Raw genomic sequence first — 24,800 nt, 5'->3', positions numbered from 1 at the left:
TGATGGAAGGGTTTTCTAATCTCAGTCATGGCAGCCGTATCTGATCTGACAGGATGCTCTGTGCCAAGTTTGGTTGAAACTGGTCTGGTAGGTTTTTTGAAAAAGATTAAAACAGCAATTGTGGATGGATGCATAATATGCAACACATGATGGACACAGTGCCATACCATAAGCCAGTGCTGTCCAACCAACATGTGGCCTGCGGGCTGATTTTAAATGGCCCGCCAGAGCTCGAGCAGCTATAAAGTCATTGCTTTTCTATTTATGTTCAACACATATCAAACGTGAACTTTCTCCCAGTATAAAAAAGCACCAAATTAGAATATGATACTCAGGAATACATCTATGTCCAACTAAGGAACTTCCTTCTTGGGGTGAACTTAGCTTGGAGAGGTATAGGCAAGGAATCAGTTTCCTTAAAATCCAACCATGGGAAAACTGACTTTTTAACTTTTTTGCATGGTTGTTTAGTCACTGCTATTTCTAATGCTGATACATGAAGTACAATCTCTCCTCTGCAAAACAAAAAGTTATTCAAGGGAAATCTAAACCAAAAAACTATTGACAACCTGTTAAGTGCTAAACTTAGTAATCATATTGTCACTAGTCAGTGAATTTATGAAAACCAAAAATGCTTGTGGATTTTATTAAAAAATCTTTGCAGTGAACTATGAGATATACGACGTTTCCTTTTTCATCTAATTGACAATACACAGAGTGATATTCATTATTATTGCTAGAATCGAATTGAAAATACAGAGTGGTATTCATTATTGTTAGAATCTAACTGAAAATACACAGAGTGGTATTCATTATTATTGTTAGAATCTAATTGACAATACACAGAGTGGTATTCATTATTATTGTTGGAATCTAACTGAAAATACACAGAGTAGTATTCATTATTATTAGAATCTAATTGACAATACACAGAGTGGTATTCATTATTATTGTTGGAATCTAACTGAAAATACACAGAGTAGTATTCATTATTATTGTTAGAATCTAACTGACAATACACAGAGTGGTATTCATTATTATTGTTAGAATCTAACTGACAATACATAGAGTGGTATTTATTATTATTTTTAGAATCGAATTCGAGTTAGAAATTTGCTTATTTTAAATCGAAGAGAATTCATATTTTGTTTTTAAAAGAATCTGCTTCTTTTCTATTCAGCTCCCTCAAAACACATACAATTTATGTTGATAAAAAAACTACTTGTTTAGAAACCAATCTATTGATGAAAATTTATAAATCTGCTATCTGGATCTCCTGGTTCTGTCACATGTATGCTTCAAAAGTTATTGATGGAAACTGAAGTGCAAAGTTCTAAGTCAAATATTGCCAAAAAAAGACGACAAATTTAACTTGATGGGCCTTTCTTCATGCCGCGTGCTAAATATTGATTCATTAGGTCCTTCTTAAGTTACTGAGCAGAAAGAAAATTTAAAGTTCAAATCAAACTGGGGCCATAAATCAGTTTAATGTTGCTTCGAACCGGGAAAACTGACTTGAACTATAGTACAAGTCACATGGGTCAGCTATGCGCATTTACTCATTTTAAATTAAATATAAATTGTTCTTTTAAAATTTAACACTAATTTTCTGTAACAAAAGCCTATTCAATCCTGATTATTGAATGCTATGCACCTTAACTGTCACCAAGAAACTTCCAGATGAAAATTATCTGTCGCTATGGACTTTTACAATAGTGACCATGTACTAAATTTGGGGGTCAACATAACAGCGTGTCAAGTGGAATCGTCACATTCGAGGGTAGTATGAATTTGTTTATCAAAATGCGTAGCTTTCATTGTGACATCACAGCGCAAAACATTCAATCTGGATTGTACTGGATCACAACTTTAGGTTCATTTCATCCAAAACTGTCTATGAACTTTAACACTGATCTTGTCGTATGCACCTCTTGGGGCGTCTAAATAAAGGAATATGGATGTATATGAATCCAAATGAAGTGAATACTTGCCACTTAAAGATATGCAGAATCAAACTCTAAACAATGACACCATTACTGAAATAATCAGTGTTGAATGCCTTCATGACCATTGTAACTTATGCTATAGGTCTTCTTCATGTAAAACCTGTTCAAAAATTTCATTTTGATCCATTAAGTTGAGAAGAAACTAAATTTGTGACATATGACAGACATGACATAACATCACATAAAAAGAACAATATACGCCCCCTCTATAGATATGGCAGGACATAAAAAGAACACTATACGCCCCCTCTATGGATATGTCAGGACATGAAAAGAACACTATATGTCCCCTCTACAGATATGTCAGGACATAAAAAGAACACTATATGCCCCCTCTATGGATATGTCAGGACATGAAAAGAACACTATATGCCCCCTCTATGGATATGTCAGGACATGAAAAGAACACTATATGCCCCCTCTATGGATATGTCAGGACATAAAAAGAACACTATATGCCCCCTCTATGGATATGTCAGGACATGAAAAGAACACTATATGCCCCCTCTATGGATATGTCAGGACATGAAAAGAACACTATATGCCCCCCTCTATGGATATGTCAGGACATGAAAAGAACACTATATGCCCCCTCTATAGTTATGTCAGGACATGAAAAGAACACTATATGCCCCCTCTATGGATATGTCAGGACATAAAAAGAACACTATACGCCCCCTCTATGGATATGTCAGGACATAAAAAGAACACTATATGCCCCCTCTATGGATATGTCAGGACATGAAAACACTATATGCCCTCTCTATGGATATGTCAGGACATGAAAAGAACACTATATGCCCCCTCTATGGATATGTCAGGACATAAAAAGAATACTATACTCCCCCCTCTATGGATATGGCAGGACATCAAAAGAACAGAAGATTTACCTGAGCCAATCTTGATAAGACCATTGTGCTGAATGAAAATTGTCTCACAGGACAGATTTCCATGAATAATAGGTGGAGTGCAGGAATGTAGATAGCTGTAATGAAATAAAAGATCTTTAAATGCTGAATTCCAAGCTATAAATTACACTCAATTTCTTTTACTGTGGTTTCAATTCTTCCTAAGAGTACAAGTTTTTATGGTTTTGCAAAGACACATTTTTGTGGGTATTTAAATTAATGGATTTGCTGCTATCAAAATTGGCATTTTAGCTCTATTTAAATTATGTGGATTAACCTCTATTAATACCCAAATTAAGAATACAAAAGAATAAAACTACAATAAGTATAGATGATGGTGGTTTCAACACTAACTTGTCATCTGAGTGCTCAACATAAAATGGAGCCATTGCAGCCAAAGAAGACCAAGCCAAGTGATAACTGAAACATACCTATTTGACCTTTTAGGAGCCACTGCAACCCATGACCAAGCCAAGCAATAACTTAAATATACATTTAGGATCTTTTACTTACGCTACCGTCCATACAGACGCATCATCTTTACACTTTGACAACTGTGTTATGTGGATAATGTCATCATTCCATATAATAAAGTATCAGACATTTTCTAGGGGGACCAATTTTTGTGGTTTTTGTTCTTGTCCTGAGCCATGAATTCAAAGACCCAATGAAAACATTAGCCACATAAGATGATCAACATGCCTTAATGTGTTTCATTCCTAGAAATAAACAAAGCTGCTAGTGTTGGTAAGTCAATATCAATACTGTAATCTGGTATTATCATCTTTCACACAGTTCTGTTTTATTTTAACCCTTTGAAGAAGAATTATAAAGCATTTTATGTTGTTTCAATGCACATATATTAATAAGGTATCCTGTAGTTGTCATTTCCACTCACTGCCTTAGATCACTGAGACAATCAAGGATTGAGAGAATCAAGAAAAAAAACATAAGTTAGTCAAGTACTAGTAATACTAAAAACGAAGGTAAGAACAAAAACAAATACTTCAAAATGAAAACTAAATTTAACACTTATTCAAATCAATCCTTTGAGCACAACTGTTTTGAAAACTTTAAATATTCCTGAAAGCACACTGAATTCTATCCATGAATTTTAATTCAAAAGAACAACAAGCTTGTAAAATAGTGGAAACATTACCTGAAGCAATATTATTAATGAAACACTACATACATAAATTAATTAGAGCAGAATATTAAAGCTCACATTTCACTGATCAAGTCAGTCAAGACTCATGGTACACACCAATGTCTGTCAGGTAAATAATCCCAAAATTGCAAAATTATAAAAGTGCAGTTTTCTCAAAACCGCTATAATTAGGTTGAATCTTTCACTCATTGTCATGTAATATACAATTATCCATTTGGCATGAACTGACTTGATTAACAGGGTACAATTATCACTTATACAGTGCACTAATTGTCGCCATTAACATCTTCCTTTTCCATGATGGCCTATACCAGTTGTGGAAGTGTGATTTGAAGTCTTCTTTGTAATCTATATTTATTGTCAAGTCTAGTGGTTGAAGTTGGTCTGCACATGAAGCAGACACAAACAAAGGAGTAATTCCACTGTCTTTTAATTTAGCTAGCATCTTCACACTTTGGTGAAATATGCTTCTTTATTATCCATACAAAAATATGGTGCATGTTGATTGATATTAACATGTGTTTTATTTGTGCTCATATATGTGGTAGACTATTGTTTAAGTATTACTGGCTTTATAGGCTTCCATTAATGTTATTCACTCAGACAAAAACACCCAGTAAATATTGAACTTGTCTGGTTTTTAATTTGTGCTGAAACATATGGTAGTATTTGTTTTAAACATACGAGTGAAAAATCATTTGTATCAACATGGTTTCTCTTTTACTTTGAGTATTTGTAGAAGTTGCTCAATGCAATCAAAAGACTGTGGTAACCTTAAATTTCTTGTAAGCGAAAGTGGCTCACACTAAAATGTGTGAGATATTGGTCCGTGACTTTGGGAAACTTAGCTTGATTTTGCACATTTTGAAATTATTTGACAAACATTGGTGTACACCAGAAACCTTTCTCAAAATGGTACTTATTCAGTACATTTATTAAAAAAATCATTGAAATGGGAGCATTAATACTATTCTGTGATTAGAGTATATTCATAGAGTTTAATTAGTGCATATACATAGCGTTTAAGTAGTGAATATACAGTTTTTAATTAGTGTATATACATAGTGTTTAATTAGTGTAGATACATAGTGTTTAATTAGTGTATATTCATGGTGTTTAATTAGTGTATTTATATAGTGGTTAATTAGTGTATATTCATGGTCTTTAATTAGTGTATTTATATAGTGTTTAATTAATGTACATACATAGTTTTTAGGTAGTGTATATTCAGAGTGTTCAATTAGTGTATGTACACAGTGATTTTAAGTAGTGTATATTCATAGTGGTTAATTAGTGTATCTACACAGAGTTTATCTTGAGTATATTCATACTGTTGAAATAGTTTATACTGATAGTGTTTACTTAGTGTATATTCATGTTATTTAATTAGTGTATATACATAGTGTTTAATTAGCATATCTACATAGAGTTTATTTTGTGTATATACATAGAGTTTAATTAGTGTATATTTATAGTGTTTAATTAACGTATATTCATGATATTTAATTAGTGTATATACAGTGTTCAATCAGCACTTGTGCCTCAAGCAATATTTCTGTACTTTCTACAATCTTCTTGCTCTTTTGGATTAAACATGCATGGATAAAATGAGATGAACTATCAGAAGGATTTAAACTTTAACAGGAAAGTTTGCTACCTGTAATTATAAATATATATATTTTGTATTTATTGATGCTTTATGTAGATTATTCATTCAGATGGGACATGACAAGTTGAATCTGAAACCACATAGAATTATAGAGAATAAAGTGCGATTTACTATATTTGCAGCATCTTCAACATCAGTTTCACTTGAAGAAATGATTAATGTAAATAAGCATTAAATTTAATTTTCGTACATCAAGTAATTATTCTTTCATTCATCTTTGACCAAATGCCCAGTGTGCCAGTTCATTCAATGAGTACTTGTTTCTCTTGCTTATCTTGCTATATGTGATCACATTTGTGAATTTATTGGATAAACCACTGATTAATGTTTAATACTTTAATTATGTTACATACATATAGATAACTGTGTTTAATTGGTAAAAAATGACCATTAGCTCATACATGGGTATGATTAGCATTCATTTTTTGTGTGATGCGATTAACATAATACAAAGCAGGTCTATTTTTAATTGATTGCAAAAATACCACATATCAGAGATATTTCATGACGCTAGTGCTTTGTGTAAAAATATTCCATCAAGTCAATACTTTTTAAATAGGCTTACCCCAAGTAATTGAAATCTGAAAGAAAAGATGTTTTGATTGGTTTTGTGTTCATATTTCTGGGAACATAATTGGACAATAGTACCGTGAGGGGCATAATACATGCCTGTTTTGTGTTTTTAAGGGTATGGCATGACTGACTCTGTATATTATTGGTCGTTGTTGTTGTTGTTCTAGGGTTTAATGCCATTTTTCAGCACAGATAGGCTATACATGGCAACCAGTATAACTGGTGGGGGAAGAACCCTGGAAAACCCAGGGAAGAACCACCGAGCCACAAGAAGCTACTGGCAGGCTTTCCCACATACCCACGCTAGCCGAGCTTTGGACTCGAACCCACACAGACAGAGGTGAGATGGCAGTGATCCAGAATGGTAAGCGCTTTAGATCACTCGGCCACTCGGGGTCCCTATATAATTGGTCAAGGTATGCCGTCTTGAACTAGGTTAACCCTAAATGCAAGCCATCCACAAACTTTGGGCAAGGTAATGTGTGTGTGAGTGTGTGATTTGGATTTAGCTTTAACAATTTTTCAGTCATATTGCTACGATGTGGCAGTTTATAGTGATGTCCAGCACTGGGGCATCATGCTGCAGACATGTAGTACAATGTCCCACCCAGGCACATTATCCTGACACCAGGCCGACCAGTCCTAACACTAACCTCTTAATGCTGAGCGCCAAGCGAGGTAGCTGTTAGTACCATTTTTGTAAGTCTTTGGTATGACTCGGCCTGGGATCGAACCGACGACCTCCCGCATCCAAGGCGGACGCTCTAACCTCTAGGCAACCGGAGCGGTCGCAAGGTAATGACCCTAAAGAAAAAGTTAACATAATACAAAGCAGGTCTATTTTTAATTGATTGCAACAATACCACATATCAGAGATATTTCATGACACTAGTGCTCTGTTTAAAAATATTCCATCAAGTCAATACTTTTTAAAAAGGTTTACCCCAAGTAATTGAAATCTGAAAGAAAAGATGTTTTGATTGGTTTTTGTGTTCATATTTCTGGGAACATAATTGGACAAAACTACTGTGAGGGGCATATTACATGCCTCTCCTGTGTTTTTAAGGGTATGGTATGACTGACTCTATATATTATTAGTCAAGGTATGCCGTCTTGAACTAGGTTACTGTGCTGAAACCATTATTTTACTATGACTGATCTAAAGACTCCAAAGTCGATAGTTTTTATTCTAACCCTAAATGCAAGCCATCCACAAACTTTGGGCAAGGTAATGACCCTAAAGAAAAAGTTATTCTGTAAAACCTACATGTCTTTGAGCCACAGTGACCTTGACCGTAACCATTTGAACCCCAAAATCAACAGGCTTCTTCCACACCCTCAGCAAACATTGGTTAAGGTGTCTGGTTTAAAACTAAAGTTATTATTGAAAACCATTTTTCTTCTTTCAGTCAAAGCAACCTTTACCTTAGATATTTTGGTATCAAAATAAACAGGCTTCCTTTTTTTACAAAGAGTGCAAGTCAACCACCAACTTTTAATCAGATACATGAACTGGTATAGTTGTGCAGAAGAAATTTTTCTTTTTTCAGTCATGATGACCTTAACCTTTGACCTTCTGACCCTACACCAACAGGTTTCTTCCTTACACCAAGTGTAAGCATTCCAAAACTTTTTTGTCAAGATGTGTATTGAAAAAATGAGGTCACCGCACAGATACCATAAAAAGTAGGAAAAGGAAGACAAAACAGGGCCACAGGAAAGGCTAAACTTTGACTCCAGAATCAACAGACCTATTCCTTACACCAAGTAGAGTTATTCACAAAGTTTAGGTATGTGGTGTACATCTGTGAAGAACTAATGTTACTGTCTCATGGTCACCATGACCTTTGACCTTTTAACCCTGAAATAAAAAGGTTTCTTCTTTTTTTCCCCCAAGTCAAAATGATCCACAAATTTTGGTTCAGGTCTAAGATGTAAAAATAATGTTATTGTGCAGAAACCTTTTTTATTCTTTTTGGCAAAGTTACCATGACCTTTTACTTTTTGACACTAAAATTAATAGGCTTCTTCCTTACTCGAAGTGTACACAGTCCACAAAGTCTGGCCAAGGCATGTGATGTAGAACTAATGTTATTATGCAGAAATAATTCCTGTTCTTTCAGTTAGTGACCTTGACCTTTGACCCTTTTATGATAAAATTTTTTAGTTTCTTCTTTAATTGTAACATCATACACCGAATATAACCATTGTTGTAAATGTGTAGGTAAGTCCTACATACTTCTTCCACAATAAGCAAAATGGAAGGGAAAATTCAAGCTTATAGAAAAGGAAACAAGACTTGTCTAAGTAATTCCCATGCATCTTGAGGGGAGATCAAGAAGACCAATGATTAGGGTTTCAGAGGTATTGCATCCCACTTGAGGCAAATAAACAGATAAAGAAAAATCTGATTGTATTACCTAAGTGCAGATAAGATCTGTGTGCACCATCGCTTCCATTGCTGAAAATGAAAAGAAAAGAGTGTCAGTATAAATTGATTTCCAAATCCTAGGAGGAATTTTTGTGCCAATTATTGTTTATGAACCCATTATCAAGGTAAACTGTTCTCTGAATGACTGTTAATAAAGCTGCACTGATTTCTTTTAAGGGTCCTCAAAACTAAAAACAGGCTTAAGTCCAAATGTAAACAGATAAATAACTAAATACTGCATCACAATCCTGCACAAATCCAAACTTCGGAAAATTACATGTGCAACTTTTTCCCCAATATTAATATATTTTTCTTATAACTGATGAGCTAAGGGAACTTTACAAAATCTCACTGAAAAAAATATCCTCGTGGGACTGTTTAGGTTTATTTCCCTCGTTGGTCCTGAAATACAATAGGCCTGGGTTAGAAAAATTTCATGCTGTCAAACCATGAAAAGTTGAAAGCTTTCTTGAGCAAATAAAAGAGTGTCCCACATCAATTTTTATACTAAATATGGTCAAAAATTACAAATGGAGATGTAAGTTTGTCTTAATACCCCATTCTCTCTCTCTCTCTCTCTCTCTCTCTCTCTCTCTCTCTCTCTCTCTCTCACTGTTCCAAGCAAGTTCAACAGATTTCAAAGAAAGATATTACAAATAATATAACATATATTCTACCTCAGCTTAAAAGCTAATGAACAATCTGGAATAATTAGAACTTGTCCTAATACAAGTGTATATGGAAAATAAGCACAAAACCTATTCAGTATTTTTAGCAATGGTAGTCCAATAAATGTATATAAAAGGAAAACCAGGTCTCAGATGTAAAATTTGTTCTGACGATTCTTTTTCTAATTAAGTGCTAAGTAAGACTATTATTTATTTACTTTTAACCAGAAAGTGCAACATCTTTTCCTGATGAAAAATATCTGATAACCATTTCTGATTTCAGAACTATCAGTAATCATGACTATTATGAAATGGAAAGGTTTGTGAGCAAGAAAAAGAGAAAGAAAAAGATGTTTTGGATTTTGATTAAAGATATATGTAATTGCTCTCATTTAGTGCCAACTGAACATGCTTTAAAATTTCTGATTTTAAATTTTGAAAGTTTTTCATTTGATAGGAGAGGTCCACATAGTATTTAAAGGCACAATAGTGATGTTTTCATAAATTTCATGATTTTTCCCATTTAACCAACCTCTGGAAAAAAAGGAAATGATTTTGAAAAACAACTACTTGACATTAACAGTTGTTTTTGAAGTAATCAGTTAGTTAGGTTTAAATGCAGCACAAATATTTAATTTAGAATTATGTGGCGCCATCTCTTAATTCACTCACTAAAGTTTCTTGTTATTAATTCTTTCTGGGTTTTGAGAGTGCTAAATTATCAATGATGTTATACGTTCGACAAATTCCAACAAAGACTAACAAAATAACATCACCATCATGGTGACAAGGCAATCAAGTGGGGTGGAGATGTAGGCTCATTTCTGAAAGCAGTTCTGAGGAGAAAATGCACATAAAGAAAAATGCATATTAGATAAAGATAACACTCAAGTGAAATTTGGTTTTTGGCTGGGGCATTGGAGTAATCTCAAAAGCGAACTTGGGCTAAAGACAAACACAAATATAACCAAGTTTGTTGTTATTGGTAAGCATACAATACTGATTTATTCTAAAATAAATTGCCATTTATGTTTTACACAAAAATGAATAATAATAAATGCATACCATCAAATACAAACAAATTCTCTTATAATACAAATGCTTATTATCTAACTCTTTTAAAGTTAACTATAACCTGTGTGACTGTCTGCTTCCAAAGTATAAACCACAATGGCTGATATTTCAGCTTTCAAGTTCCAAACAAATTCACATTAGTTTAAAACTATGAAACCATTCATCATTGCCTGGTACTCTATTGAGCACTACTCCAAGAACCTTTTATAATACAAATTCTGAGACAACAAGGTTGGTGGTTGGAAATGATCTGGGTGTCCTTCAAGGTGGGCAGTGAGATATATCAGTACAGTTGTAATTGCTGCAACTAAAGACTGGTGTATCCTATATGCCATGCTAATGTGCGTAAAGATATGGTTGAATGGATGTATCGTATGTACCACGCTAATACATGTAGAGACATGGTTGAATGAATGGATCCTATATACCATGCTAATACATGCAAAGATATGGTTGAATGGATGCATCCTATATAACATGCTAATACATGTAAAGACATGGTTGAATGGATGTATCCTATATACCATGCTAATACATGTAAAGACATGGTTGAAAGAATGGATTCTATATACCATGCTAATACATGTAAAGACATGGTTGAATGGATGGATCCTATATACCATGCTAATACATGTAAAGAGATGGTTGAATGGATGTATCCTATATACCATGCTAATATGCATAAAGACATGGTTGAATGGATGTATCCTATATACCACGCTAAAAGATGTAAAGAGATGGTTGAATGGATGTATCCTATATAATACCATGCTAATACATGTAAAGACATGGTTGAATGGATGTATCCTATATACCATGCTAAAACATGTAAAGACATGGTTGAATGGATGTACCCTATATACCATGCTAATACATGTAAAGACATGGTTGAATGGATGTATCCTATATACCATGCTAATACATAGAAACACATGGTTGAATGGATGTATCTTATATACCATGCTAATACATGTAAAGACATGGTTGAATGGACGTTATCCTATATACCACGCTAATACATGAAGAGATGGTGGAATGAATGTATTCTCTACCATGCTAATAGATATGTAAAGACATGGGTTGAATGGGTGTATCCTGTATACCATGCTAATATATGTAAAGAGATGACTGGATCCGTTTTGATCAACATATCGAGCATTTCACTGCCTAAACAAAATCACATGGAAGAAAAAACAATAAATTGGCTCCTCTGAAGAAAAAACACAACAAATGTGTTCCAGTGATTGTTAAAAATTTAGTAGTATAAAAATTGTTTCCATACTTTCCAAACTGTGTAGTTGCTGTTGTTGTTGTTGTTGTTTTAGGGTTTGACGCCATTTTTCAGCACACGACAGGCTATACATGGTGGCCAGTATTAATGGTGGAGGAAGAACCCAAGAAAACCCCAGAAAGAACCACAGACCCACGAGAAGCTACTGGCAAGCTTTCTCACATACCCGCATTAGCCAAATCCAAGACTCGAACCCATGCAGACAGAGGTGAGATGGCAGTGATCCGCAACGGAGAGCGCTTTAGACCACTAGGCCACTCAAGGCCACCCATACTGTGTAGTACATGCTTACATAATATTAATTTAATTACAATTAAGATAAAACATTTTGTGACATATAAACATTCTTGGGTGCTCTTGCCCAACAATATCAATTGCACAATTTTTTTCATACAAGGAGATAGATTGTACAAAATGTTTCTTTCCTTTTGTGTCGATAATAATTGTATATTTAAATTTGTAATTGTTGTAAATTTTGACTTATTAACTTTCCAAGTAATTAAGGTTTATATCAGAGAGAAACCAAGTACCAACATTTAGGTCCTTTACTGTGTCACCATTCAAATCCACTACATGGAGAAATACTTGTGTCATCATTCAAATCCACTACATGAAGAAATACTTGCGACTACAGCAGAATTTTCATATCTATTTTACACAGGAGTAATGCAGAGCTCAAGACATTCAAACAACACATGCTTTGCACACTCACATGCACAGAATTTCAGGACAGCCCTTGATCATAATATCCATTTTGAAAGGCCACTGCTTTTAAACAAGCAGGATGCATGTTTGTAAGTTCTATCATCATCACAAAGGGGTGAGTAGTGTTCATCTGTCCAGAACAGTTGTGCTATAGATCTCTCCAGCACGTTCTTCATCTTCCATCACTTAAATTGATGGAGATGTTTGCAAAGATATCCAACCTGCTTGCTTTTGAGATAAAGCTGTGCAACTTTACTATGAATTCCACAACGAGTACAAATATTTTTATTTGTCCTCAGGTTGGCTATTTTTAGTCTGTGACATGGTGCTTTGGGGCTAATTAGGATCATTAGTATAATGAATATTAGGATGCAGGTCAATGACCTGAACAGTGTTGATCTACCTGGAAGTATCCGGATAAAATGGGGATTAGTGTTACTCAGTGGAGACTAAAGATTGGATGTTTTGCTCAGCCAATCAAATCTATTATACATGCATTACATGGCACTGTACAAGGCAGGATGTCTCTAGCTAGAAGACTTTGTTTGTTTCTAATGCTTATCATAAGTGATGATGTTAAAAATGTTGATAGAGACTGGAATGCAAAGGTGGGAGTTGATTCACAGACAAATTGGCAAAGCACATGTGGACCTTCTGCAGTGCAGAAACAAATGAAAGCGGACTCAGGCTCTTGGAGTTTGCTGCCTACAACAATCTTGTGCTAGCCAACATGTTCGGCCCTCACAAAGCATCTAGAAGATAGACCTGACACAGTCCAGATGGACAACATCACAACCATACTGACTACATCTTGGTGAAAACATGGACTGAATATCGCCAGAACACGAAGCTTTTGTGGAGCAGATATTGGAAGTGACCATGATTTATTAATGACAACGTTTCGCCTCATCCTGAAAATGATCAAAAAGCCTTACCAACCAAGAATCAGATTTGATCTTGAAAAATTGAAAGATCCAAAAGTCGCAGAGGTCTTCCAAGCAATAATTGGATGTAAATTTGCACCTTTGGTAACCCTGGATAGCCCAGACACCGACACCGACATGGGAAATCTTGATGCAAACCTTGGTTCATTTGACACATCATACATCTTGAATAATATGACATGGGAAAATCATGATGCAAACCCTGGCCCATTTGACACATCATACACCTTGAATAATATGACATGGGAAAATCATGATGCAAACCCTGGCTCACTTGACACATCATACACCTTGAATAATATGACATGGGAAAATCTTGATGCAAACCCTGGCTCACTTGACACATCATACACCTTGAATAATATGATATGGGAAAATCATGATGCAAACCCTGGTTCACTTGACACATCATACACCTTGAATAATATGACACGGGAAAATCATGATGCAAACCCTGGTTCACTTGACACATCATACACCTTGAATAATATGACAGGGGAAAATCTTGACAGGGGAAAATCTTGACGCAAACCCTGGCTCACTTGACACATCATACGCTTTGAATAACATGACATGGGAAAATCATGATGCAAACCCTGGCTCATTTGACACATCATACACCTTGAATAATATGACACGGGAAAATCATGATGCAAACCCTGGTTCACTTGACACATCATACACCTTGAATAATATGACATGGGAAAATCTTGATGCGAACCCTGGCTCACTTGACACATCATACACCAAAAATAATATGACATGGGAAAATCATGATGCAAACCCTGGTTCACTTGACACATCATACAAAATAATATAACATGGGAAAATCATGATACAAACCCTGGCTCACTTGACACATCATACACCTTGAATAATATGACACGGGAAAATCATGATGCAAACCCTGGCTCACTTGACACATCATACACCTTGAATAATATGACATGGGAAAATCTTGATGCAAACCCCGGCTCACTTGACACATCATACACCTTGAATAATATGACATGGGAAAATCATGATGCAAACCCTGGCTCACTTGACACATCATACTCCTTGAATAGTATAATATGGGAGGATCTTGATGTGCGTATTACTGAAGATGATGCAAGGAAAACAATTATATGAAATAAGGGAAAGCACCAGGATGTGATAGCATAAATTATAAAATTTTAAAAGCCTCTGAAAATTACACTGTACCATTACTCACATATTTGTTTAGTGCAATTTTTAATGCTTCATACATTCCAAAAGACTGTTTGTATTGAACAATTGTTCCACTTTTTCCAAAGGGAACCAAAATAACCCAAATAAATACACAGCAATAATCCAATTAGCAGTAAAGTTTTTGATAATAATCTGAATAAAAGGCTTGCACAATGGGTAGAAAAAAGTTTAACCCTGAATTTTAATGTGTGCCAATAAAATCTCAAACAAGATTTTTCAACCAACCTAAACTCCTTAAGATGATCTGGTTAAAAGTTCCATCATTTAAAGATATTTACAAAAGGATTGATTTAAATTTTGACAAAAGACCTTCAAAAGTTTATACTGTTGTATAAATAAGGACTGAATTTTCTGTAGAATCAACTTGTCTTCTTGTAGTTCAATAAACCAGTCCACAAACCTGTATTGATACATGGACTCTTATTGTTTCTTAATATATAATAAAAGAGATGACAATTTCCCATTTCTCCTGCATTCTATTTAAGATCTGAAACCAATGCTTCAAGCTACATGCCACTGTGTAATAGTTTCACACCAAAGTTCAACTCAGAGATTTTACATTTTTCTAATCCGGGTTTCCTCCAAATATTCCAACCCCAAGCGGCTATGCTTTAAACGCCATTATGTTCTCCTCTTGTGATGCTAGACTGGTTTTCTTACCTTCCATATAAAAAATATATGCATATCGAACTGTGTGTGAAACAAAAAGTCTACTAGACAAATCTAATCCACTGAGCATTTGGATTGTCTCAACAATTATATTTATGGCAAGCACCCAAATGATCCATACTGCAACCTCCTAATATTCTGGTTACAACTCAATAAATGTAACTCATGATCAGTTCAGTTACACTCAATTATGTAATTGTTTTGTGCGTCAAGTTGTGGGGGAAAGTTCCTGGGGTTTTCCAGCCTTTCATCAATATTTGCAAAATTCAAGGACTTTTCAATTATCATTTCTCCCGATTTTTTCCCCAGTAGCATGGGAACCTTGCACCGGGCTACATCTGTTCTCTCATTCAAGAAATCTTTCTTCTTATAGTAGTTAACTGCACTTTTTCCAGATGCCTTCTGAGCTTCAATTTTTCTGTATGCAGCTTCTTTTGTAGCTGCTGTTCCAAACTCTTCCAACCATGATTACCGATTCAGATCTTTCCTGCAGAGGTCACAAAATGCCAGTCCTCTAGCATTCCGTTTTCTTAAAAACTGACAAACTAAATTTCCATCAACCTTTCGCTCCAGCCATTCTCATTTCCATATGTTTTTTAAGCCTTTATCTAAACTTTTCGTGTCATGCTCTCTCTCAACAACTTGGGACACCATGTTTTGCAAACATGCTTCTTCTTTCCATTGCCATCAGTTCCCATTACATGAAGATTCACTGGATGAATTTAAACCTTTGACGAATCAGAATACTCTTTATGAGAGTCGTGTGCTAACTAATATATGGAACAAATAATTTACGAGGGTCGTTGTGGAATGGGACCGGACAGAATTAAAAAAAAAAAAAATGGATTGGAGATGATATAAAAAATGAACTATATCAAGAACAATCTGACTCAAGTCAGGAGAAAAGCGGGAATTCTGCTTTAAAACAGAAAAATCGTGTCTGTAATAGGTCAAAGCTGACATGTTCCCATGATACCTAATAAGTCAGTAAAAAATTATGTCATTGCCTTTGACCTTGAACTTGACATCAAGGATAGAAAATCACTGAACTTGTTTTAGACAATGTTACTATATAGCCATATGCTATGTTTGGTTAAACTGATAATATTTTTGGAAAAAAGAAACATTCTTTAAGTGTCAAAATTCAAGGTATTTTTCTGATACATCCATAAAATGAGTCTGATAAAAACTTGTTCATACTTTTTTGTGTCATCATCTTATCATGCTAACATCCAAACTCTATAGTCATGACCATCAACTGGTTGAATGGAATGCAACTGAATACACAAGTCCACATCCAGAAGAAGTAGCAATAACTGAAAATTTGTTTATATTCAGCACTCACATTAACAAGTCTACATTTGCAACGAGCATGATCATGTGTTCAGAGTGCTGTATTATATTACTCTCATATTCTTCTTTCAAAGTTTGTAAAGCGGTGCTGGTTTGTTCTTTTTCTGATCTGACATGTTTTGAAGTTTGAAAAGATCCACCTGATCCAACATTTTCCGTCACATAACATCTGCAATTCACACCATAGAGCATTTTGCTTATCATCTGGTGCCATTATCTTTAAAAGTATAGACTGGTCTACTAACTAGCTTATCAATATAAAGCATCTGAGGCAAAGTTCATGTTTGAAGAAACTTGCTTTCTTGGAAATGGGTTATACACAGTTCCTATAAACAGCAAATATGGAAAGCATATTTACGCTATTCTTATGCAACAGCCATCTTTTTAAAAATATTCGTAAATTTACATGAGTGGAATTAAACAAATGATAATAAAAATGACAAAACAACTTTTTAATGTCTTATTAAAAAAGCGTGATCCATATACAGGAAAGTGTAAAACATGATTTGGTGGAAAAAAACGAAATGACTACACAAAATCCGTAATGGTTGGCATGTATACCAGTAGAACAAAAAATGACTCAATGATTCCTATCCCATCAAACTTATTCAATGACTGCATTGTGTGTTCAGTAGAACATAAAACCTCATAGCAATGTGGCCCCACAAGGTTAGAAACTTTACATCAGAAATGAACAAGTCAAAAGTGTTGTGTTAGCATTCAAGTGATTAATGTTTTAGTTAGAAATGATTTTGTGTACGGTGTCAGGTTCATGGAAACCCTCTTGGAATTTTAATCACTAGGACTGTACTGTAATTGAAACCCTTTTGGTACTTTGATTACTAGGACAAATACAATTTCTCTGAGCTACACTATTATATTTATATTATTACCTTAAGCTGCACTGTTTTGGTATTCTTTTTCGTCTTCTTCAGAAACTGTTTCAAGGAACCAGAGGACATGTATTCTGTAATAAAAATCACCTGGAAAAAAAGTGTTTTTAAAAGATGTTAATCTACTTAACACAAACAAAAGACAAATAGGCATCTGTTTTGGGCTGTAATTTTGCTCTAACTCATATTTTAACACAATAACATAAATAGGACACTCAGCTACTCCCATATTTCCATTGGAGGAATAAAATGTTCTTAACACAATCTGGAAGCCTTGTTATATACTGAAAAAGGCTATATGTGTTATCCAATTTAACCATGCAAATCAGCAGATTAAATTAGATGATACACATGCTCTGTTCTCTGTATGGTTTGTCAACTTGGCCACTTGAATTTCATAACTCGACCCATCCCTGTGTGTTATGTCATGTTGCACTCCACTGCTGATAAGCATACTTGGCTACAAAATATGGGCTGATGATGACAGGCTTCTCTCACAGTCTTTTTCTCACAGTTTCACTGACCAATTTTCTGTGATGGATTCCAGTACTACATATTTTATTTTTAACATATAAAGTCAAGCATTTTCACAGTATTGTGACAGTTTCTTTTATAATGTTTTTATGGTTTTCAGATGGACAATCTTTTATTAATGCATTTCTCTCCCCCTACCCCTAATTATTATAAAGTTAATGAAAACCATTTGCATTTCAGTAATGAAATGTGATTAAATGCACATCTTCTGGATCAATTACTGTTGATTTCATCTCATCGATCCCTCCCATCTGTACATAATGTTGGTGACCTCGCTGAGATAAAAGTACACTTGCACTGTCTCGACTAACAGACAAGAGCAGCACAGCTAACTTCCGAAACATGTTATCCTGACTGTGGTGATTTACAGTTGTCTTGCTATCAAACAATTGGGGCACCGGGTGGCTGAGAGGTCTAAAGAACTTGCCTTTACCAATCACTAGCAACTCATATCTGTCCGTGTGGGTACAAGTCTCAGGCTCTGCCTATTCAGGTATGTGAGAAAGTTTGCCAGTAGTTTCACTCGAGTTTACAGTTCTTCCCAGGTTTTTCCAGGATCTTATTCCACCAGTTTTACTGGTTGCTAACGATGGCCTATTCTGTGCTGAAAAATGGTGTTAAGCCCACAATAACAACAAACATAATTGCACAGGCCCATAATGCAACTTCTCTGACAAACTGTAACATAGTGGCTATCTACTTTTACTACATTGTAACAATTTTTGTCACATTGCTGCACTGTCGCAGTGTTATATTTTCAAATTTTAGAAGGTTACATTAAAAATAATTAGAGGGTTGCTCATACAGCAATAAAATAAGAATACAAAATTATTTTCTTCACCATCATTCTCCCTGCTCTTTATGGCCTCCTCCTTTGCAAAAATAAAAATGGAACTAAAAGAGCATATGTTTAATGCACAACAAACCGAGTTCTGCCATCAATTTCTCAGACTGTAGCACAGCATGATTTTGTAGTCAGTACTTAGAATTCACTTTATATGTGTCTCGGCAAGAAAAATCCAATGCTAGGGCAACTTAAAATAAAGCTGGGCAATCAAATGAGACCAGTTGAACAAACAGCTTTCATTGCAATAGTTTAAAATAACCACGTTCCTGTTATAAAAATCAATACAAGATGGACACGAACTGCATGCTGAAATGATGATCAAATCATTACTGAAAAACTCTAACCTGACTGAAACTCTAACCTGACTGAAACTCTAAGCTGACTCATAACAAACTGCTGATGACAGTTTTGCTGGAAAAGTGACTGAGCTTTCCCGCCAATAAGTATTCAACAAAAATGGACTCTCTATACCAAATAACACATGACAAAAATGGGCTCTCTATACCAAATGACACATGATAAAAATGGGCTCTCTATACCAAATGACACATGACAAAAATTAGCTTACTATACCAAATGACATATAATAAAAATGCACCCTCTATATCAAATGACATAATAAAAAATACTTTAGAATTCATTTCCAAATAATATGCAGAAACTCCCAACACTAAAATTTAAATAATGAATTGTAATTTCCATGAAGACTTTTAGTCAGAAAACCAGATGTATTTGCTGAGCATCCAGATTTTAAATATCATGTTTGTCTGGATATCAAACAGATTTTCAATATCTTGGTTGAAAGGTGGGCAAGCAGATTTCCAATATAATGATTGTCTGCTGGGTGACCAAGCTTTTAAAAATTATCTAGTCCTGATTTTGTGAGGCAGCAATTACTGTAAATTTTCTACTTATTTCAAACTATAAGCAGAAGAACCCTTCAATGATCTGTCTCTGAATCAATTTGCTTTTCTGAGGCATAGCAATGAAATTTGGTGCCAATAAATTTTTTTTAAAAATTTAAAACTATGACAATTTTAGAAATGAATTTAATATATCTTCAGAAAGTGGGAGTTTGGGACTAGAGTTGGTAAAGTGGTCAAAAGTGATCACCTATAGCAATCACTGCCATTTCACCTCTATCTGTGTGAGTTCAAGCCTCTGGTTAGGCCAATGTGGGTATGTCAGAAAGCTTACCAGTTGCTTCCCATGGGTCAGTGGTTATTCTCAGAGCTTTCCTGGGTTCACCAATTACACTGGCTGCCACGTATAGCCTATCATGTACTGAAAAATGGCATAATAATCTAAAACAACAACAACAACAAAAGAGGGAGTTCTGGGTCAGTCATAACAGCTGCAGGTAAATGGTAGACATCTAGAGACCTATGATGGGAAAATACCAGATTAATTTCCTGGTACAAAAATTATGGATGTGCTGTCAACTTAACAAACAATAATAACTTTTAAAGTATCAACTTGACAGATGAATACCTTTCAAATGCTGCAATTTTTCAATAAAACCCTGAGGGAATAAGCCATATGCATTCCTGGAGAGGAATGGTCTTAACGTAGGTGCTAATTATGAGAACATTCTCCAGGCAAGAGAATTTGTTCTGTCACTTGATCAAGTCTTGAGAGAAGGAAGTTAGATAAGGTCTGAAGTGCAGTAAATTCTTATCCATTCTCATTGATGGAAGTACTGATTTTACCATATCAGAGCAAGAAATAGTGTATATAAAATACATTGAGAAATCGAAAAACCTGAAAATATAAACCCTTTGAAAATACAAATGTTGTACATTGTTTCTTTTGTTTTTAACATGCATTAAAATGCATATGTCTTGTTGAAGATAGGCAATGAAATTTTGAGACAAGTGAAAATGTATGTGAGACAAGTAAATTTTCTGTGGCTCACTAGTGCAATCAGAAAGATACATGTCTGAGCACATGTGTTACTTTTTGTTAGATTGGGTATTTAATGGCTCACCAGTATAATGTTTTTTTTATTTATGATGGGAACACAGTACTATATATATATATATATATATATATATATATATATATATATCTATATATATATATATATATATATATATATATATATATATATATATATATATATATATATATATATATATATTGAAATAATTATTTGATCGGATGAGCACTGAATAGGGTGATAAGCTAGATTGGTATCAGGACTTTAACACTTTACCCTTGACTTATCATGGCTGGTCTCCATCCAGTATTTGTGGAATTTGACTATATTTGGGTGATCTAACTGTATCAGGTTGTCAAACCCCTGGCGGATTTTCTCCTGAAATATAAAAAAACGGTATATGTTTGAATGCATGTGTTACTTGATGGTAGATTGGTACTTAATAGCTGACAGCACAATGAAAGCTTATTTCAGTATTTGTGGAATTTGACTATATTTGGGTGATCTAACTGTATCAGTTTGTCAAAATCATGGTGGATTTTTTTCTGAAACAGATAAGAAAGGTAAATGTTTGAGTGCATGCATTACTTGATGGTAGATTTGTATTTAACTGCTGATCAGCAAAATGAAATTTTATTTACTAATATAGCAATGGGACTACGGTACTGTATATATTCACATGTAAGACAGGTTGAACTGCAGTGCTGTCATATGTGCTAGCTGATCAGGATCTATGCAGAATGCAAATGGATCTGACCTACATGTAAGTATAGATGGCACTTGCAAAGCAGCACAGACAGTCACCATACCTACAACCCAATGACTGTGACGCTAGTGAATGTGACTAGAATATATAATGGAAAAGTTGTGGAAATCGAGATAGATCAAAGTCAAACAAAAAAATTCCAGTTTTCTATCTTTTAACATGGTGAATTTTACAAATTTTGAGGTCTACTATTCAATTTAATTTCTAATATATTACAGGACTAAAATGGACTCTTCTTTTTACTACTTGCATTTAATTGCAAATGGAAGAGAAAACAACTTGCAAAATCCCATTTCTACTGGCTTTCATGGGGGAGGGGGAATTATGATACTACATGTACAATACTTTTTCTATCAGTTTGGGAATAAGAAGGAACTACAATACTTTTTTAATCAGTTTGGGAATAAGAAGGAACCACAATACTTTTTCTATCAGTTTTAAATGCAAGTTGCACAGAAATAAAAAAATGAAAATCGATGCAAAGCCGAATTATTCTTTATAACCAAAGCTTCATTTATACAGAGCATGTCATCAGAGAAAACATATATTTTACCTGATTTGGGTCCACATGAGACTCAAATTTTTGGGTGAAGTGGTGGGAAAATACAAAGCAATGAATGCAGAGTGCTCAAAATTCTGAATGTTTTCAAAAGTTATTTAAAACAGCTATTTTAATAACCTCAAAAAGAGGCTAATGTCAAAATTCAGTAATAAATACTGAGGTACAAGTCCTTTCTTCCTATGAAATAAACTTGTTTACTTTTACTTGTAACTGGCAGGGCCTCAAGTGGCAGAGTGGTCTAAAGCGCTCTCCGTTACGGACCAGTGCCATCTCTGTCTGTGTGGGTTCAAGTCTAGGATTCAGCCAATGTGGATATGTCAGAAAGCTTGCCAGTAGCTTCTTGTGGGTCAGTGGTTCTTCCTGGGGTTTTACCGGGTTCTTCCTCCACCATTAATACTGGCCGCCATGCATAGCCTATCGTGTGCTGAAAAATGGCATTGAACCCTACAACAACAACAACTTGTAACTGGCCTAATTCACAGAGTAATACCTGCTCATGAGTAGTTTACAAATATATGAAACTTTATCAACCTATTTTCAGCTGGAACCTTGTAGATTAAAACATAACCAATCATTTAATTAAGTCAAAGTCAACAAAACACACACATTAAAGTTTTATAACACATTGAACCCCAAAAAACCCACATGCACTGATATTGTATTTCAAATATAAAAGCATTCAATGGCCTTAGAAAAATAGGAGGGGGTGGAGAGAGAGATATGAATCAGAGGAAAAGGTGAAGTCTGCATTGCTTTCTTGAAGTTCACAACTATGGAAAATATGAAAACCAAACCAGTGAAAACCAGAAATAAGATTCAGAGATCATGCTACCAATCAAAGTTGGTGACTAAGACACCAAAAAACCTGAACCTTCGCCTTATTCAGTTAGGAAAGCGAAAATGACTTCACCCTGTGATTTTCTAGTTGCACCAGTATACTAAGCGACTGCCGTTTATTACTTTTGTGATCCTCCCTTGACCTAGCTGGGAAGCCGCATGTGTCCAGGAAATACCTCTTCAATAAATTATGTATTCATAAATCATTGGGCAAATAAATTAGGGAAAATTTACAATTCATAGAAAGCAAGTCTAAATCTTATGTAAGTGATGATTAAGCCAAAATATATAATTATGTAGGTCAGAAATGCAAGGGCCAATTCTGTGTTGTGGAATTTGAGAAGTACTATAACTTAGGACAATGTTGTTTTCTAACATCACTCATTTCTTCGAAAATAAAAAAGCAGTTATTTAATAATATCTTACCAATATATGATGATACTATCATATACATATACTTATTAAAACCATAAATTTGCAATCCTATCAATCAATTGTTGTAACAAAGCTAGAAAGTGAGTGGTTATATTAAGAAAACCCCTCTTTCTAAAAATAGATGGACTCTCATGTCACGAGTGGCACCATATTTATTTTTGACTTTGAAATTCTGTTGAAAAGAAGGGTCTAGTTCATCATATATCAAATATAATCGACGGTTCAGTTTGTCACCTATACATAGTTACGGTAATGTTTTATCAGCAACAATGAAATCAGGGCAAACATCATGGTGCAGAGACGTGTTCTCAAGTACAGGTTATTGGGGTTGTTTCAAACCAATTTATAAATATTTTTGACTGCCGTTTTATAGTTTCAGAAATAAAAACTAAAATCTTCAGGTGGTAGATGATTACCAACTTTCAATTACAATACTGTAACCTAGGTAATCTAAGTACTCCTATTAGTTACAATTAATTACAATGTACAGTAACCATACTCTTTTAAAATCATTTGGCCCAAAAAAATGCATATCTCTTCATCAAAACAGTTTTAAGTATCGATACACTGCATATGAATATGATACTTTGTACACTTACAAAATGTAATGTATATACATGTATGAAATATATATATATGAATGAGTATTGCTTAAAACCAATGTTAAATGGAAGCATGCATGCTGAGAAGTATATCACATAGTTGTTACATGTTTAGGCTCATACAAAATGTAACAAGAAAAAAGTGAAAACAAGCTTTGTAAAATTTAACAAATAATTCATTTCCTAGAAAAACAAGGTAAAAATGAGAAAAAAGAACTTCAGTTTTATGAATCAAATACAAAAATAATCCAAGAATTTAAAAATAGAAATCCTAGTAATAAAAAGTTCTAATGAAACGGAGTTCAAATCCAGATGAAATCCAAAATGAAAGGCAATGACGTATGCTGTGGTCAGCATCATACTGATGTATCAACAGTTCTTTGTTGAATCATAAAAGTAATATTCCAGTTTTTCAATTCTGTGTAAATTGTGATAAATGTCTTTGTTCAAGAATTAATTTAGAGCACTAGTACTTCCAGGAAAAAGAATCCCTTTTCTTAGAAATAATTTGAAGAAAATTAAAATAATTAGCCCCAAAACTAGTCACAACATAGAACACTTTAACTTCTCAAGTGTTAAGGCACTAATGACTATTCTTTCTCAAAACATCAATAATAAATCTAGCTAAAACACAAAACAGATGCCCGGATGTGGGTCAATCCTCTGGAAAACCACGTACTCCAAGTATGGCCTCGA

The 24,800-nt window shown here is 34.5% G+C and overlaps 1 protein-coding gene across 1 annotated transcript in view; it reads right to left on the bottom strand.

Annotated features, from left to right (window-relative positions):
* Window positions 1–24,800, bottom strand: part of LOC149807941 (nuclear receptor-binding protein-like) — an 85,734-nt gene that overhangs the window by 54,826 nt on the left and 6,108 nt on the right. Inside the window, exons 3-6 of the mRNA XM_089972198.1 lie at window positions 21,179–21,280; window positions 17,583–17,672; window positions 8,745–8,785; window positions 2,897–2,991 (exon numbers count right to left, since the gene is read on the bottom strand). Coding sequence (XP_089828324.1) covers window positions 2,897–2,991; window positions 8,745–8,785; window positions 17,583–17,672; window positions 21,179–21,280 — 328 coding nt within the window. The remainder of the gene's footprint in view (window positions 1–2,896; window positions 2,992–8,744; window positions 8,786–17,582; window positions 17,673–21,178; window positions 21,281–24,800) is intronic.

This window comes from Sinohyriopsis cumingii, chromosome 1 (genome assembly GCF_028554795.1).
Source record: "Sinohyriopsis cumingii isolate HCF-2022 chromosome 1, ASM2855479v2, whole genome shotgun sequence".
In the NCBI taxonomy this organism is placed as follows: Eukaryota; Metazoa; Mollusca; class Bivalvia; order Unionida; family Unionidae; genus Sinohyriopsis; species Sinohyriopsis cumingii.
This window is presented reverse-complemented; position numbering and strand designations above follow the sequence as displayed.